The sequence below is a fragment of the Silene latifolia genome, unplaced genomic scaffold, assembly GCF_048544455.1.
Source record: "Silene latifolia isolate original U9 population unplaced genomic scaffold, ASM4854445v1 scaffold_240, whole genome shotgun sequence".
Classification (NCBI taxonomy): domain Eukaryota; kingdom Viridiplantae; phylum Streptophyta; class Magnoliopsida; order Caryophyllales; family Caryophyllaceae; genus Silene; species Silene latifolia.
Window position 1 is genome coordinate 161169 of NW_027413189.1, and position 17245 is coordinate 178413.

General features: G+C 41.5%; 2 protein-coding genes across 6 annotated transcripts; one reads left to right on the plus strand and one right to left on the minus strand.

Moving 5' to 3' along the window:
• The first annotated feature begins 901 nt into the window (after positions 1-901).
• LOC141638953 (uncharacterized) lies at positions 902-5678 on the plus strand. 5 transcript variants are annotated; one of them, XR_012542314.1, is made up of 5 exons: positions 902-1116; positions 1682-3325; positions 3823-3876; positions 4875-5068; positions 5188-5678. XR_012542314.1 is itself a non-coding variant. In XM_074448138.1 (3 exons), exon 2 carries the CDS (start codon positions 1786-1788, stop codon positions 3301-3303), a length of 1518 nt encoding a protein of 505 aa, XP_074304239.1. In that variant the 5' UTR covers positions 951-1116; positions 1682-1785; the 3' UTR covers positions 3304-3325; positions 4875-4964. The 5 variants fall into 5 exon arrangements, 2 of the variants coding, with proteins under 2 accessions (XP_074304239.1, XP_074304238.1); XR_012542315.1 differs by having other exon boundaries at positions 926-1116; positions 1724-3325; XR_012542316.1 differs by lacking the exons at positions 4875-5068; positions 5188-5678 and adding an exon at positions 3995-4159.
• An 895-nt stretch (positions 5679-6573) lies between these two features.
• Positions 6574-9646, minus strand: LOC141638967 (heat shock cognate 70 kDa protein 2-like). Its single transcript, XM_074448153.1, has 2 exons — positions 9335-9646; positions 6574-8451 (listed from the first exon to the last, which is right to left on the minus strand). Exons 1-2 carry the CDS (start codon positions 9546-9548, stop codon positions 6716-6718), a joined length of 1950 nt encoding a protein of 649 aa, XP_074304254.1. The 5' UTR covers positions 9549-9646; the 3' UTR covers positions 6574-6715.
• Positions 9647-17245: the final 7599 nt, after the last annotated feature.

The window sequence follows — 17245 nt, forward strand, 5'->3', positions numbered from 1 at the left end:
GGACCGGATCGGACCGGTTTGGACCTGAATAAAAATACAATTTTAAGAAAAAAAATGCAAATAACAATAATTCCGGGCATTCCGGTCCAAACCGGAAAATACCGGTCCCGGACCGGAAACCGGAATCTTGAAAAATGGTGGACCGGAGACCGGACCGGAATTTTTAATTCCGGTTCCGGTCCACTAGATTCCGGTCCGGACCGGTCCATTTTTCCGGTCCGGACCGGATTATGCCCACCCCTAATTCCAAGCGACACTTTCAATTGATCAAGGATAGCGTTTAGTTGACCTAAAAATATATAGAAGATTTTTTTTGACAACAATAAAGCGATTCATTCATATAACGTTATAAGAGTGCCGAGTTACGAAAAGTACATCTTGAGTAAATAGTTGCTAAGTTGTGAGCAATTCTAACCTCATTGATGTTTATACCTAAAGTATTCAGCTAACGATGGCTTGTTTTACATGCAGACATTGCTCTAATACCATGTTAAGAAATCATCTAAACAAAAAGTTTAAACTGATAGTTGGAATTACAAGATCGGTTTTATTCTCTAACAGGAAACCCACTTTCTTGTGTTTAGGTCGTGCCATTTTCTTCTTTTGGCCCCGTAGGGCGGCATGGAACACGGTTCGACACGACCCACTACCAACTCTACTAGTGGTTAAGACGAAGACACTGTGACACTCGATATGATAGGCTCCAACTTGGGCTTGGGTTACACCACAAACCCACTTATCAACCCGGATAGATCCAAACACAAAACACCATGAAAGTAACCCAAGTTATGACTTATCGGTCCTACCACTAATAAGAAGAGCCCACACTCAAGTCACCGGCCCACCTAACGTCCGTTATCTTTAACACTGTAAATAATGATAGCCCCGTTACATGAGGGGTAAATTCGTCATTTCACATTCACGTAGGAGGTGCTGTTGTTGCCTCCTCCGGTTTCTCCCTCCCCTCTTCTCTCTTCTTTCTTCTTTCTTTCTCTCTCCTCTCTTCCCACTTTTCAATCTCACTTTTTTATTTTCATTTTCATTTTTTTAAATTAATTAATGGAACTATAATATTAAATATAATTGTTGAAGATCTCATATTTTCATATACATAAGGTAATTTCAATTTTTGTAATTTTCTTGTAATTTTTACATAATTAGCTTTTTTTTTAGTCAAATTAGTAGAAATTTGTATGTGGGTTTGTTTTGTTTTTGTTGATTGTTAAGAAAGTTTTAATCTCTATATTGTTTAGGGTTTGACTAATTACCTTATTAGTGTGTAAACTCAATTGGGTTTTATTGGTTTTCATTGATTAGTGTACATTTTATTAGATAATTAGCTTTTTTAGTTAAATTATCAGAAATTTTGATGTGGTTTTTTGTTGTTGTTTTGGGACCTTTTGTTTGTGTGGATTGTTAAGAAAGTATATTTTTTAATGTTTAGGGTTTGACTGATTATCTCATTAATATGTAAACTCGATATAGTTCTCGATGCAATTTTCATCTTGGTCATTTGGAAATCACCTCTTTGTGTTGGTAACACAAGGGTAAGGCTGTGTACATCCGACCCCCCTACCTCGCAATTTGCAGGAGCCATTGGGGTAATGTTGTTGTTGTAGTGTGTAAAGGGTTCTATGGGTTTTCATTGTAAGTTAATGGTTGATTAATGTGAAATTGTTAGGTGTTATGAAGAGATATAATTGATTGGTATATGTTGGTTTAGTGATAGTAATTGAAAAATAAAAAGGACCCATAGAAGAGACATTTTTGGGAGGTGTAGAAAAAATGGGGGAAGATTATTTAACAAGCTTGTCGATCGAGGATCACCATCCATCAACATTGCTGTCAATGGACTCGAGGGCGAAAGCTCACGAGGAATCCGAAAGGGAGGTTAATAGGCATGTTATATTGTCGCGTCCACCTGATATTAATTTGCCCTTATCAGCCGAGCGTAGTCCTCCTCCACCTCAGTCATGGGCTCAGGAGGCTTGTGAGATATTGGAGGTTGGGTTAGGGAATCAGGTTTATGAGTCGGAGACTCATGTGAATGTTCCGAAGATTGGAAATGGGCAGAGGAAGTGTGCTAAGAGGCTTGATACTGTTTGGGGAGCTTGGGTTTTCTTTAGCTTTTATTTCAAGCCTGCTTTGAACGAGAAATCGAAGGGGAAGGTTGTTAGGGATAGTACGGGGATTTCTGGGTTTGATAAGTCTGATCTTCAGTTGGATGCCTTCTTGGTTCAGCATGATATGGAGAATATGTACATGTGGGTTTTTAAGGAAAGGCCAGAGAATGCTCTTGGTAAGATGCAATTGAGGAGCTACATGAATGGGCATTCTCGTCAAGGTGAAAGGCCGTTCCCATTTAGTGTTGAAAAGGGTTTTGTTCGGTCTCACAAGATGCAAAGGAAACAGTATCGCGGACTCTCTAATCCTCAGTGTCTTCATGGGATAGAGATAGTTCGACAACCAAATCTTGTCGGTCTTGATGAGGAAGAGCAGCGTAGGTGGGTGGAACTCACAGGAAGGGATGTTAACTTCACTCTTCCACAAGAAGCTAGCGACTTTTCCTCATGGAGGAACCTTCCAAGCACGGAGTTTGAGCTGGAAAAACCCATTCCTTCTGTCAAGAACAATTCTAATGGTGCTTCTAAGAAATTGCTTAATGGTTCTGGTTTGAATTTGTCAACACCGCAATCTAATCAAGTTAGTAACGGATTTGATCTCTCCGCTGCCGGAAACAAGAAGAGGAAAGACATCTCCACCCATGGACATGATGAAGACTCTCTACCGTCTAATTCACATTCTGATGGAGCTCTAGAGATAGTAGAGGCACCACCTTGTGAATCGCTCTGGGTGACAGAGTTCTCTGGGGTTATGAGGAATGTCCACGGACCTGTTACCTGTGCAAAATCTATATACGAGGATGAAGAGGGGTACTTGATTGTCATAAGCCTTCCATTCGCTGATCCTCAGAAGGTGAAGGTTTCTTGGTGGAATACAGCAGGTCATGGCGTAGTCAAAGTAACATCTATAAGCACAGCTTGCACGCCATATATTCAGAGGAATGGCAGAATATTTAGGCTAACAGACCCTTCTCCGGAGCACTGCCCTCCTGGGGACTTCAAAAGGGAGATTCCTCTCCCATCCCGCATTCCAGATGATGCTAAATTGGAAGCTTATTTTGATAGCACTGGTACCGTTCTTGAAATTTTGGTGCCGAAACCTCATGGGGGACCTGAAGAACATGAGGTTCCTATTTGCCTCCGCTCACATTTTGGTGGAAATGATCTTCTCTTGTCTTGACGGATGCTTATCATGGACAAAAGTAAGAGCTGTTAATATTTCATATCATTACTTTCTAAGCGTAATACCATTAGGATATACACCCTCCATCCCATTTATATTGTAGCCATTTGACTTTGATGTTTAGTGACTTCAATTTTGATCAATGCTTTTATTGCTTTCTCACAATTTACATTAAATACAATGTTTTGTAACTTGTCAAGTGATAATATGGAAAAATTAGTTCCCTTATCTTTTTTGCAGAAATCAATTGTCAAAGGCTCAAAGCTGAAAAAATTTGCCCAGTAAATCGTAGGAACAATATACATTAAGTACAATGTTTGTTAAGTGTTAATATGAAAATGTTCTTACCAACTTTAAAGAAATTGGTGGTCAAAGTTGAAAATATGTGACCGCAAAAATCATGGGAACAATAAAATTGAGATGGAGGTAGTGGCATTCTAAGATTTACCACGCAAATTACCTTCTGTTGATAAACATATCCTGATGTTTTTTTTTTCACATCTCACATTTGCATAGCTTTTAGTATGGGTTTTGCTCCTGTCTTGGAAAGTTGAAGATGGGAGACTTCGGGTAAGATCCTGTTGCATCAAGAATATTATTCTATTTCTTTTGGTTATCCTATTATTTTTCAGCTTTCTGATATATTCACTGTCGTCAAATATGTTACTTCGATGGAGGGTTCTTGCAGTACACTTATGGGACAGAGTGATGACGCGTTACTAGTCATTACTGTGAAGCAGAACATCAGATCTTCTAGTCTAAAAGTTTTTTTGTTCTAGTAGTAGTTCTTGCAGACTATAGTTGTATATGATTTTTCTGAGCAATGAAACAGTAATTATTTGTTTATGATTTCCCTTCTGTGTTCTCCATTGTTGATGCTCATTTAAGGTGCCCTACTTCGGTACTTCCCTACAATTTTAATCGCTGTCTCGTAATCTATTACTTACTCGGTTGTCTGACTAACATTCACTGTTGAGGCTCCCTAAAGACTAATGCATTTCTTTTTTCTTTTCTTTTTTTGAGCTCCATTGCATCATAAGGTTTGAACTTTTTGTTCGCCTTTCAATGGAACTCGTATCTCCCACTGGTCTTCTGCCTCTGAACCCAGCAAATTACAGTTGTAAAATAGTACTCATTGCATTGTATTCTTTATTTATTTGTTTAATTATTTATGCCTTGTTCCGGATTTATTTTATGTGGATTACAAATCCGGTGTGGCTATGATCTACTCTTTTATTTTATCGAGGAAAAAATCCATCTTACATTCCATGGTGGATTGAAACTTGAAATTGTAAGAGGGCAGTTTCCTTCTAGATGCCCCAGTTTTCTTTGATCTCTGAGGGGCCATAAGTCCATAGCTGAATTCGCATCTTTGGGAAATCCCGTCCTAATAGAGTAATAGTAGCACACATAAAAACAGTTATATGACACAGTCCTACATGTAAAACAAATCAACTACGCATATAATGGATGCTTTTACATGTAAGATTGTTCCATTCACGGTTCACTATTACGCACAAAAGTTCGTTCTTTCTTGTTCGTTTTTGTTTTACACTTACTTTCTGCAGCACTATGTTGGTTGAACATCTCTTCCTGGAAGGAAGCTACTCTGGAACTTTCACAGAGTCTTACTGAAGAGAACAAAACGGAACTCCAACAGCAGAAGCAATGAAATATCCGACATAAAATGGCTGAAAGACTGAAAAATTGAAAGACAGGTATAGCCTACATCTCCAGTAATCAGAATGGTGGAGGTAATCAGGTAAGAGCTCGATGCACAAATTTTTTGGATATCATATTTTTAATTTAATTTTTTGGATTTATCATATTTTTAATTTAATTTTTTGTGGCTTTTTGCCTTTAAATTTGTGTGTTGTGCAGAAGTCAGAGGCTGAAGCGTGAAAGTCAAAAGTGAAGTGATACATCAGTGGTTCCCTTGCAGATACCAATGTGCAAGCCTCTGCAGTTCGAGTGCATACGAGGGACTGTTAGTCTGCGGGACAATTATGATGAAAATCATCAAAACTCCTATAATGGATGACGCGAGAGAACTTCTGTGACAAAGAACATTTCTTTGTTAACGAAGAGCACAACTTGGTTCAACTGGAGAGTTGCAGACTTGCAGCCACACACCTAGGCCATTGAAGAATTGTACAGTCATGAAGAACTGGAGGCAGCATTGTTCCTGCAAATTCATCTTTAAATTGCAGCTCTGCACAACTAGTATTGTTCATGAACAAATCTATATTTTTTAAATTGAATTTTCGAGAAAAAAATTCATCTCTGTTTCCTGTCAATAACATTCTTATCCAACTTGCCTTGGACGTCTGGAATCAGTTGTTAATGTAATAGCTGTTTAAGTTTTGATGGCCTCCTCTGCCTTTGTGTGTGTGTGTGACTTTTTTTTTTTTTTTTTTTTTTTTTTTTTTTTTCTGATAGTCTGCTTTCTGCGACTGTTTTAGTTACTAGTTTTGCAATACATGTTTCTGACGCCTATTAAGTAGAATTAAATTTAATAACTTGATCCTCAAATTCCCAAGTCGAGCACTGAAACAGGACAAGATCGATTTCTGATATCTTTCCTGTAGCCTGAATGTGAGTTGATTTATGATTCTTCATCTTCCATACTTTACTGTCTTGCAGATGAAAGTGTTTGCAGTTCCTTTACATATGGAGTCTTTCTCTGGGACACTATGGTGAAGTTTGTTGAACCTAATATACAGAATGACAGTTACTGTGAGGAACAATCTTCTGTAACAAAGAACAGCCGCATCTGGTTTATGTATGCTACAGGGAATTAATGAAGGTCAGCCGCTGCTCATGAAAAATGATCTTTGAACTGCTAACCTGCAATCCTGCATGAGTGCCAGCCAAACCCTTACTTTATTTTCGTACACAGTCAGCCGCAACTGGTTTTCGTACTCTATTTCAAGCTCTTATTCTGAGTAAGCTGAATTTTCGTAAAGATACGTCACTGTTTACTTACAGACTGGCCGGGATTTGTGCTCGGTCATAGTGATTTAAATTTTGCTCGCCTTTCATCTTTGAGCATCTTTTAGTTTTCAGTCCTAAAATACCTGTTTTCGATCTCTCCTGTTTATTGGGAGCAACTTCAATCAACGTAATTGCCGACAATCACTCTCGCATAGATCACACTCATTCATAGCTGAAAATAGGGACATGGATGAAAATTTATGGAACCAAAGCACTTTCATTCATAGCTGTTAACGAAGACACAAAAGTTTTAACACCAAACGAAGTAGAACATAAAAAATTCTCGCAACTAGTACAGAAATACATATACTACTAAACAAAAACTATCAAAGTACTAATATAGTAAACATGACTCCAGGATCCTACACATCAACAGCGACCAGCCATAGGCTTCCGACTTTCAACAGACAACAGTTTAATCGACCTCTTCGATCTTTGGCCCTGCACCGCTTCCACCAGCTGAAGGAATATCATCATCCATATTTGCACCCATGTCAGGCCCAGCTCCACCTTGGTACATCTTTGCAATTATAGGGTTGCAGATATTCTCCAGCTCTTTCATCTTGTCCTCAAACTCCTCCACTTCCGCAAGCTGGTTACCTTCCAGCCACGAGATCGCTTCGTCAATAGCATCTTCTATCTTCTTCTTGTCATCAGCTGCCAGCTTGCCACTGATCTTCTCATCCTTGATTGTATTCCTCATGTTGTATGCATAATTCTCGAGAGCATTCTTGGCATCGACTTTCTTCTTATGCTGCTCATCCTCCGCCTTGTATTTCTCCGCCTCCTGGACCATCCTCTCGATCTCCTCCTTGGACAACCTACCCTTGTCATTGGTGATAGTGATCTTATTCTTCTGTCCTGTGGTCTTGTCCTCGGCCGAGACATTGAGGATACCATTCGCATCAATGTCGAAGCACACATTGATCTGAGGTACACCTCGTGGGGCCGGTGGAATTCCGGAAAGCTCAAACTTACCCAACAGGTTATTATCCCTAGTTCGAGTCCTCTCCCCTTCATACACCTGAATCAACACACCTGGCTGGTTATCCGAATAAGTCGAGAACACCTGTTCCTTCTTGGTTGGAATGGTCGTGTTCCTCGGGATTAACACAGTCATCACTCCACCAGCCGTCTCCAACCCGAGCGACAACGGAGTAACATCCAACAGCAGCAAGTCTTGCACCTTCTCATTCCCTTCCCCACTCAGAATCGCAGCCTGAACCGCTGCACCATACGCCACAGCCTCATCAGGGTTAATACTCTTGCAAAGCTCCTTCCCATTGAAAAAGTCCTGCAACAGTTGCTGCACTTTCGGAATCCGTGTTGATCCACCAACAAGCACCACATCATGGACACTGTTCTTATCCATCTTAGCATCCCTCAGACACTTCTCAACCGGCTCCATACACTTCCTGAACAAATCCATGTTCAATTCCTCAAAACGGGCACGAGTAATAGTGGTGTAGAAATCAACACCCTCAAAGAGGGAATCGATCTCAATTGTTGTCTGGGCAGTTGACGACAATGTCCTCTTCGCCCTCTCACAAGCGGTCCTCAACCGCCTCAACGCCCTCGGATTTCCACTAATATCCTTCTTATGTTTCCTCTTGAACTCCTGCACAAAGTGGTTCACCAACCTATTGTCAAAGTCCTCACCACCAAGGTGAGTATCACCTGCAGTCGACTTAACCTCGAAAATCCCTTCCTCAATCGTCAACAAAGAGACATCAAATGTACCGCCACCAAGATCAAATATCAACACATTCTTCTCCCCGGTACTAGTTGACTTCTTGTCAAGACCATAAGCAATAGCGGCCGCAGTAGGCTCGTTAATAATACGCATAACATTCAACCCGGAAATGACACCAGCGTCTTTTGTCGCCTGACGCTGAGAATCATTGAAATAAGCCGGGACAGTCACGACTGCGTTCTTGATAGTGGTACCAAGAAACGCTTCCGCGATTTCCTTCATCTTGTTCAGTACCATTGATGAAATTTCCTCAGGAGAAAATTGTTTTTCTTCATTTTTGTGGTTTACCACAATCATGGGCTTGTCACCTGGGCCTGGAATTACCTTGAATGGCCATAACTTCATGTCACTCTGCACTGATGGGTCACTGAATCTCCTTCCTATCAATCGCTTCGCATCTGAAATTCATATAAACCAGCTAGATCAGTAATTCATCCGAAAAATATCTAGTTTCATCTGATAAAATCAGCAAATCAACCACTCTAACTTCACCACAACAACAAAATTCACATAAAACTACTGCAAAAATTCCTAATTTATGTCACCCCACAGCAATTAGTGAACTACTCACTCTGTCTCGGTCATTTGTTGTCCTATTATATTTCCATTTTTGGGTTTCTCAGTGAATTGTTGTGCTTTCTATTTTAAGAAAGAAAATAATGAACAATTTGATCATTAACATCCAATTTGTTCCCCTTTCCTAGGTCTTTGTGCTAAAATTAAAGGACAACAACTAACCGGGACAGAGGAAGTATAATAGAACATGATCATCCATCTTTGAAGACCGCGTAAAAGTAAATGAAATAGAGTGAAGCAAATATGATAACACCAGCATGCAAAAATTGGAAATACTCCCTTCTTGCAATCATTTATTAACCTTTCATATTTATTGTAAAGGATATAATAATCAGAAGGTAAACAAATGATTGAGACGGATGATTACATGCAATATCAAGTATCAACCAATACACATGCATGCATATAAGCAATAGCCAATCAGTTCCAAACCTATACAACTATTAATCCTACTTTCCTATTTTTAAATTCTTTCATCTCAATCATTTACTTACATTTAATTTTATTAAAATACTCATCACAAAGAATAAAAAAAGCTAAACAAATAATCAAAATCGGGAAGCAGAGTGCTGTAGTACAATAGTTGACCTCCTAAAACCTCCGATTTATTTCATAACTACAAATCCTGATTCCGCCACTTCATGCATGCACGAATCAAAACATAAAAAGAAAAAAAAACAGAGAAGAGAAGAGAAGAGTTCATACCAAAAACAGTGTTAGTTGGATTCATAGCAACCTGATTTTTAGCAGCATCACCAACCAATCGTTCAGTATCAGTGAAAGCAACATAAGACGGTGTCGTTCTATTTCCTTGATCATTAGCAATAATCTCAACTCTATCATGTTGCCATACTCCGACACACGAGTAAGTCGTCCCGAGATCGATTCCAATCGCTGGTCCTTCTCCGTTTCCCGACATATTTCTACCTCACACCAAATAAAATTAAATTTAAATTAGAGAGCTTGAAAATTGAAGTTTTTTGTTAGCTTTGTGCTGTGATTTCTTTGTTTTCTGATGAGGAAGGTAAGAAGGAGAAGGGGGAGTATATATAGTGTGGAATACTGGTTGGAAATCGAGAACGTTCTTGAGGATTCTCACCGTTTGAATGAATACCGCTTTCCTTTTTTCCGTTTCCGGGTTGGTTCTACATGGTTCGGGTTGGTTCTACATGGTTCGGGTTGATTCTAGAGTGTTTAGGTGGAGTCGAGAACATTGTTTTTTAATGGGCTAAGAAACGCGTCTTAGTCTTGTCTGCTGTTTTAGTCTGGGCCGGATGGTCAGGTTACGATTTTGGTTATTTCGGTTCCGGTAAAATACAAGTTGGGCCTAATGGCCTATGTGAAAACAGTAACTATATTTATAAAGTTATCATTTGCGAAATTAATCATGTGGTAAAACTAGGTTGAATAAAAATATACACAAATTCTTGTTTCAGACGGACACTTTTGGTCTTATTTGTCAGACGGATAAAATGTTGCCATTTTTTAAGAAAATGTAACCAATTAATTAATAAAATGTTATGACTAGAGGTGTCATTTTTTATCCTGAAAATGATGTGAACAATAATGGTAACATGTTATCAAAAAATAACAACATTTTATTGTAAAACGATGACATGTTACCCGTCTTATTTCAGACCAAAAGCAATGGTCTTAAGAAAAACGGACCGAAAAATATAAGATATGGTTTTAAAATAGGGATATGATGAAAAACCGTATTGGATCCGGGTCAGGCAAAAATAAATTCGGGTAAACGATTTCTGATACGATTTTTGAAAATAAATTTAAAAACAAATAAAATCTAACTTGAACTAAATATTTTAAGCATAATCACATTAATTTACCCATTTTTTCCTGATGCATTAGTACAATAAATATTGAGAATTTTGATTATTTGAACATGCAACCTATTAATAAATTTAGGCTTATGATGTACCTTTTTTTTTATGGCGAATGCAAGAAATTTAACAGCGAACAACCAAAATCTGTATCCGAGTATATGAAAACCGGGTCGGTTCCGTATTGGTTAATTTGTGATTTTAAAAACCGTATATACGTTTTTCTCAGCCCTAGGTAAAAGTAGATCTGGCAAACGAATTAGGTCGTGTCGTGTTCGTGTCCTTGTCAACTTTAAATGGGTCATCACTACCCTAACCCTAACCTGACCCAATTACATAAACGCGTCATTTGTCTCAACCCTAACCCAACCCGATTTGGTTAACCCATTTATCTTATAGCAGGTCATTTGTAACCCATTTAACCCATAAACTAATAAATAAGCTGAGTTTTATAGCCTATTGTCCCAAAAATGATGAATGAGAATGCTTATTTTTAAGTTGTTTTGTTGGATGATTGTTTCAACCCAGATATATTATGACACTTTTAAATAAATGGGTTATTCGTGTCGGGTTCGTGTCAAAAGAGTTCAACCCTAACCCGACCCATTTAAGTTTCGTGTCGTGTCAGTATCAACCCAATTACTTAAATGAGTCACAACCTCTCCACCCTAACCCGTTAACTTCATGTCGGGTTTGTGTCGTATTTTCGGGTCGTGTTAATAATTGTCAATTCTAGGTAAAACTATGTTAAAATAAACATAAGCTTTTTATTTCAAAATTTTGAAAGTTCAGATTATTTATATTTGAGTAATTTTCAATAAATCTCCCTTACTACTAAGAGAATAAAAACTCCTAATAGTTCCCGCCTATGCTACCCACTCAGAAAAATGGGTCAACTCTTTGAATGACAAACTAGATAATTTATTGGTCCATAATAAATTGGATCCCACTACAATTGAAAACACAACTAGTATATGACCCGTGCTACAGCACGACATTTTTAAGACTGGGTTTATAAAGAGGAGAATTCAATAAAATTGTTTTTGGCATAAAATATATGATACTTTTAAGTTAATGTTATAATATAGTAGATATAATATTAGCAAGGAGGAAAAAAATAAAGTTTATTACTGTAAAAGTATAGTTGAAACTAAGTTAGTCTTGTTCAAACTATTAATAATAATATTATAATGTTAAATCATTAAGGGGAACTAATTTATGAAATTAAGTTAGATGTAAATTACACTCCCTCCATACCACACTAATGGTAACATTGACTTTTTCACACTTGTCGAGACACGTTTTGAAACGTAAATATCTTTTGTTACACATTATTAAAAATTATAAAAATTTGATATTCTTGTAGCATTCATGACGATAAATCAAACAAGATATCACATGACTATATTTTGTCTTATAGATTAAGAATAATATCGCAGATTCCCTACGACCATGAATAGTGGCAAAACGGTCAATGTTACCATTGGTCTGGTATGGAGGGAGTAATTAAAAAGACCTATTATCATTATAAAAAAAACGGTAGAAATAATATACTACGCGTTTATAGAGACGATTTAAAAATCAAAGGGAAATCAATTTGTTTCTAACGTTAGAATTGTTAGTAATGAGATCTGCCAAATCAAAGGGAAATCCATTTGTTTCCATATAGGATCGTTAATTATCAACGTCGGAATTTTTTTGGTTATACGTTAGAATGTTAGTAATAGATCTGGCAATCAATGGAAAATCAATTTGTTTCCATATAGGATTGTTAATTAGAAAAGTCAAAGATTATTTTTAAATAATGGGCTCAACATAGAATGTGATTGTAGTATTTTCAATCCATAAAGCAGGCCCATTAAAGTAGAGAGCACTTGGCGGGAAAATACTAAGAGAATTTTATTCTCTTAGTAGTAGGGGAGATGTGATATATTAATCAATTACATCCCCTTACTATTAAAAGAATAAGAAATTCTATTATTTTTTTCCCCTAAATAATTTTTACTCATAATTGGGCTCCTTTATAAATGTTAAATTATAAATAAATAAAGGGTCACTAATTGGTGTTCCACTAAGTCTATACCGTCTTATAAACTATACATAAATTCTTTACTCACATTATTAAATTAGTGTATATTTTAACAAAAGTTACAATAATAGTTATACACACATAAATATTTTATATGGATAAAAAAGAATCATGTGTTATTTATGTTAATCTGACAATCTTATTTATTGTTCCGGGTGTAGTTCCAGAGCAAGTATAGTTACCACCCGTGGCTTGTTGAATGATGTCTTGAGTTGGATTCTCCCTTGGTCTTAATCGTTCCTCTCGGCCTCTCCTGCAACAATGAACGAACTGAGGGCTTGGCTTTGAGCCAAGCGTACCCACTCCGACGCCCAAGTCAGTAAACTTAGATGTATAAGTTGTATGCTAATTGGCTAGGAATATATTGTAGAGAGATAAGGAAGATTATACCAGATGAATAGTGTATTTAGGTTAAGTTGTGTATTTCTGGATTGGATCCCCTCCTCAATGAAGGTTGAGGAGTATTTATAGACTTCACCTTTTGTCACGTAGTGGCCAAGTGGCCAAGTGGCTAGCAGGTGGAAAGACTGATCTACCCCTCGGCCGAGGGGCCTATGGCTGGCCGGCGGATCCTGTTGGCTCGCCGCCGAGGGGTCTTGGATATGAGTACGCGGGTATGTGTTCCTACCGGCGAGGTTGTCATGCGGGACCAGTTGGTGGCAGCCGATGGGCCGCATCGGCTAGGTCGTCTAAGTCGTTGACTTGCTGTGGATATCTTTGACCTTGCTCAATATGTTGACTTGGTCAGCGGTGCAGAATATGCCCCATCAATTTGCCCCCAGCGTAGTCTATGCCGTGGTATGGGCTTCGATGTACGTCTTCTTCTGCGGCGGCTTCTTTTGCGGCGGCTTCTTTTGCCTCTGCCTGGTCTTTCTTAGGCCGTACCATATCCCCCCTCCACATGGATGTGCATTGGGCATCCGATGTGGAAAAAAGAAAGGGACGCTGGTCGAGACCGGGTTTGAGAGTGCCGGTAGTTCTTGTTTGCCCCCGGCCGGCGCTGTCTGGCCTGGTTGATCATGTGGCCGGCGGAGAACAGATGCTTGGGAATTTGTTGAGGAAGGTGAATAGGCAAGGAGATATGAATAGGCGTGTTGAAGACGCTTGGTCACTATTGCATTGATTGACGTCTAACTGTTGCAACGATTGACATCCCGTGGTTGCATGTCCGACACGTGTCCGCACGCTGATTGGTTGACGCTTCATGGGCTGTTTGCTGATTGGTCCCTCTTCATGGGCTTTTCCCTATAAATAGGGCAGTTGCTCCGAAAAATTGGCCACCAATTTCAATCTCCAAAATTTTCTTCTCTCTAAACTTCCAAGGGTTTCTTTGTCTTCTAATTTCCAGAGTTTGTTACTCCGGCGAGCGTTTTCTTCAAGGTAAACAAACTTTCCAATTCTTAATTTTGTAAGTTCATTGTAAACATGTCTTCTGCTGATGCCGGGCCTAGTAAGCCGGCGCCGGGGGACGACCTCCTGATAAGGCCTGGGGGCCCTAGGTCTCCTTCTCCCGAAGTCGATCCTCGTATTCTGGAGGAATGGGAGGATGACTCGATGTCGATGATGAGCCGGACGATTTTGATGATGATCTTTGAAAGGGCTCGTCCTAGTAAGGCGAGGGAGTACGTTATGGATCATGGTGACGCTTTGTAAAGTCCGTCTTGACCGTGCTTGGACCCATAAGTTAGCCCATTGTTCGGTGAGATATTTTTCGAGAAACATTTCTTCTTTGGTGAGGGCTACGAAATTGTTATCCCGGAGGAGGGTCAGCCGTCTGTTGCCCTCCCCAGGGCCACACCGGCGTATACATGCGGCACTTGGAGTACGGGCTCCGATTTCCGCTGAACGAGCATGTTATGGCCATTATTAAGGCCATGAACGTTCTTGTTGCCCAACCGCACCCATTGGCTATGAGGACCATAGTCGGCTTTGTCCGGCTTTGTCTCTTCAAGGGGAGGCCCCAACGGTGAACTTATTTCGCCGACTTCATTACCTCCGGCCGTCATTCTGCGCGCGCCGGGTGGTACAGTGTGCACACGGAGAAGGGTTATGTCTCTGCTGACAAACTTTCCTCTCGCAAGGGGCGGGGGTCGGTGGGTGTACGTTAAGGTCTTGGGATGACTATCCGCGCCCGCGACTTTCAAAGACCGAGTTAATTTGCGGTGCGAGACTAAGGCGGAGCATGACGGATGGGTCTCCGGAAGAAGCTTAAAATGGACGTCGGCAAGGTCCTTCTTACGGAGGACGAAAGCGCGATGAGGCTTTTTGAGTTGGACAAGAGTGGGTGCCGAAAAGATGGATCCCCGACGCGAGATCATTCTTCAGGATGAGCCGCTTTCCCATGTCGGCCTCATACCGGCCCTAGCGCGGGGTGAGTGGGGTCGGTGTGAGGCCCATCACCGTTCTCATTGTGTCTTTGAACTTTGATTTATTTCTTCTACTTAATTCTTGCTTCGTTTCCTTCGCAGGCCATTTTGGACCGGACACATCGAGGATATCCTCCGGAGAATGGGGTGAACAAAGATAAGACCGTTGCTAACTTACGTCCCAAAGCTCTCCCCAATGACCGCAGGAGGTCGCCGACCGATCTCATGGAGCGGCGGTGAAAAGCTTGAGTGCGGTGGAGACCCAGGCGAAGGTCGTTAGTAACGTGCCGCGCCACACGCGAAAAACGAAGTCCTCGGCGGTGGTGGCGTCGACATCGGCTTCGCCTTCCATCCCCCCTGTTCAGAAGAAGACGGTGGAGATCGTTTGTATCTCCAACGGGGATGACTCCGACGAGGAGGAGGGGTCGCCCCTTGTCCGTAAAAGAAAGCAGACGGCCTTTACCGCGACCGTTGATTCTGCTGCCGACGAGGAAACGCGTCTTTCGGCCAAGAAGGCCAAACACGGTATTGTTCTATCTGTGGCTTCAGATTTAGCTGGTTCCTTAGGCGCTGCCTGTGACAGGCTCTCCGGCATGTCTGCGTATGTCGATACTTATGCCTACTTTAAATTTTGTAGATCGGCGCGATCGTCCGCCGCTCTGTTGGGCGCAAGTGGAGGGGAGTTCGTGCGGGCCGGTGATCAACACGTCACCGTGAACTCTTCATCCCAGAAGGTTTTCCTCCCCAGTGCAGCAGGTGATCAAAATGTCACCTTTGTCCCTTCATCCCTGAAGGTTTCCTTCTCCCGGCTCATAGATGAGGGCACGGAGTCGATCAAGGAGTCGGCGAGGTGGAACAGTCTTACCGGTGCTCGTATCGTAGAGCAGGAGAAGGCCGTGGCTCAATCCGCTTTTGAGCTTAATGCCACTAAGAAGGTGGCCGCGAAGGCAAAGCGGGATCTTCTCAATGAGCGAGAGGCTTAGGGGAGATCTTTGAGAGGGCGCTCTTGGTCGAAAGAAAACTTAGGCGGGACGTTGAAAAGGAGGTCCTTCCGAGAGAGCCAAGGCCGAGGTGCGGCAACCGAAGCCGCTAAGTCTTTGGAGAAGTGTAAACTTGTTCGAGGCACGCCGACCTCTACCTCCAGCAGAGGAATGAAACCGGGGACTGTTTAAGGCCCGGTCGGAGGTGGTTCGGAGCAAAGAGGCCGTCATTAGGCAAAAGGAGAAGGACATTGAGATGCTTCAAACCGTCATGCTCCCTAACATGTGTCTTGAATTCGGGATTTGGCCGAAGGAGTGCTAGGGAAGTGATTGAAGAGCTCTTCCCTCTTGATGGTTCCTTTCCGTGGGATAGATATGACGAGCTGCTTGATGACAAGCTCGAAGCCAAGGAGAAGGCCGTGGCGGAGAAGGCTAAAGAGGCGGTGAGGGAGAAGGCGGAGAAGGAGGCGGCGCCACGAGAAGGCACTCTTCTTTGCCGAGAAGGCTAAAGAGGCCACGGAGGAAGCCAAGCGGGCAAGGGCAAACCGAGGCCGCCGAGGCTAAGGCCGAGGTCTTTGAAGCCGAGGCCGCTAAGAGAGTCGCTTTTGGGTTACCCGTCGAAAAAAGTCTGCGCATTGCGGCTGCGATGGTGAGCAACAACGGACATAGGGAGATAATATCTCGCAACCTTTTGTCTTTTGGCTTATGCTTGTAATTTCTTGTAATTCGTTGAACATTCTTAATAAGAGTTCGTTTCTTTTGCCTCCGGCCCGACCGAGGTTTTTACCTCACTTCTTTTTCTTGCGCTAGTATTTGTGCGTCTCGATTGTACCTTAGCGTTTATGTCTTCGTCTGGGTTGTCTCCTTACGTTATTAATTGAGTGTCTCTTTTGTTCCCGCCTCGGCTTGGCCGAGGCGGTCTAGAGTGCGTATCTCAATTGTGTTAACGCTTCCAAGGCATTTTGAACGCTCTGCGAGTATCACCTGCGTTGGTCATTGCCATCGAGGTGTCTGCTTCCTAGCGGTGATTGCCGCTCTTGTCAGTGTGTGACAGTGTGAGCCAAAGATCTGTTTCTTGTTATCGACCGCCGTGGTGTCTACCACTTGAGTGAGCTGCGACGGCGTCAAACCTCTTGGGGTGGATCGCTAGTGGCGTCTACTACTTGGGGCGATCGCGACGACGCTTGTTTCTTCATAGAGGCGCCGTGGCGTCTACCACTTGGAGTGACTGCGACGGCGTCAAACCTCTTGGGGTGGCTGCCGTGGCGTCTACTACTTGGGGTGACTGCGACGGGCGCTTTGTTTCTTCATAGAGACGCCGTGGCGTCTACCACTTGGAGTGA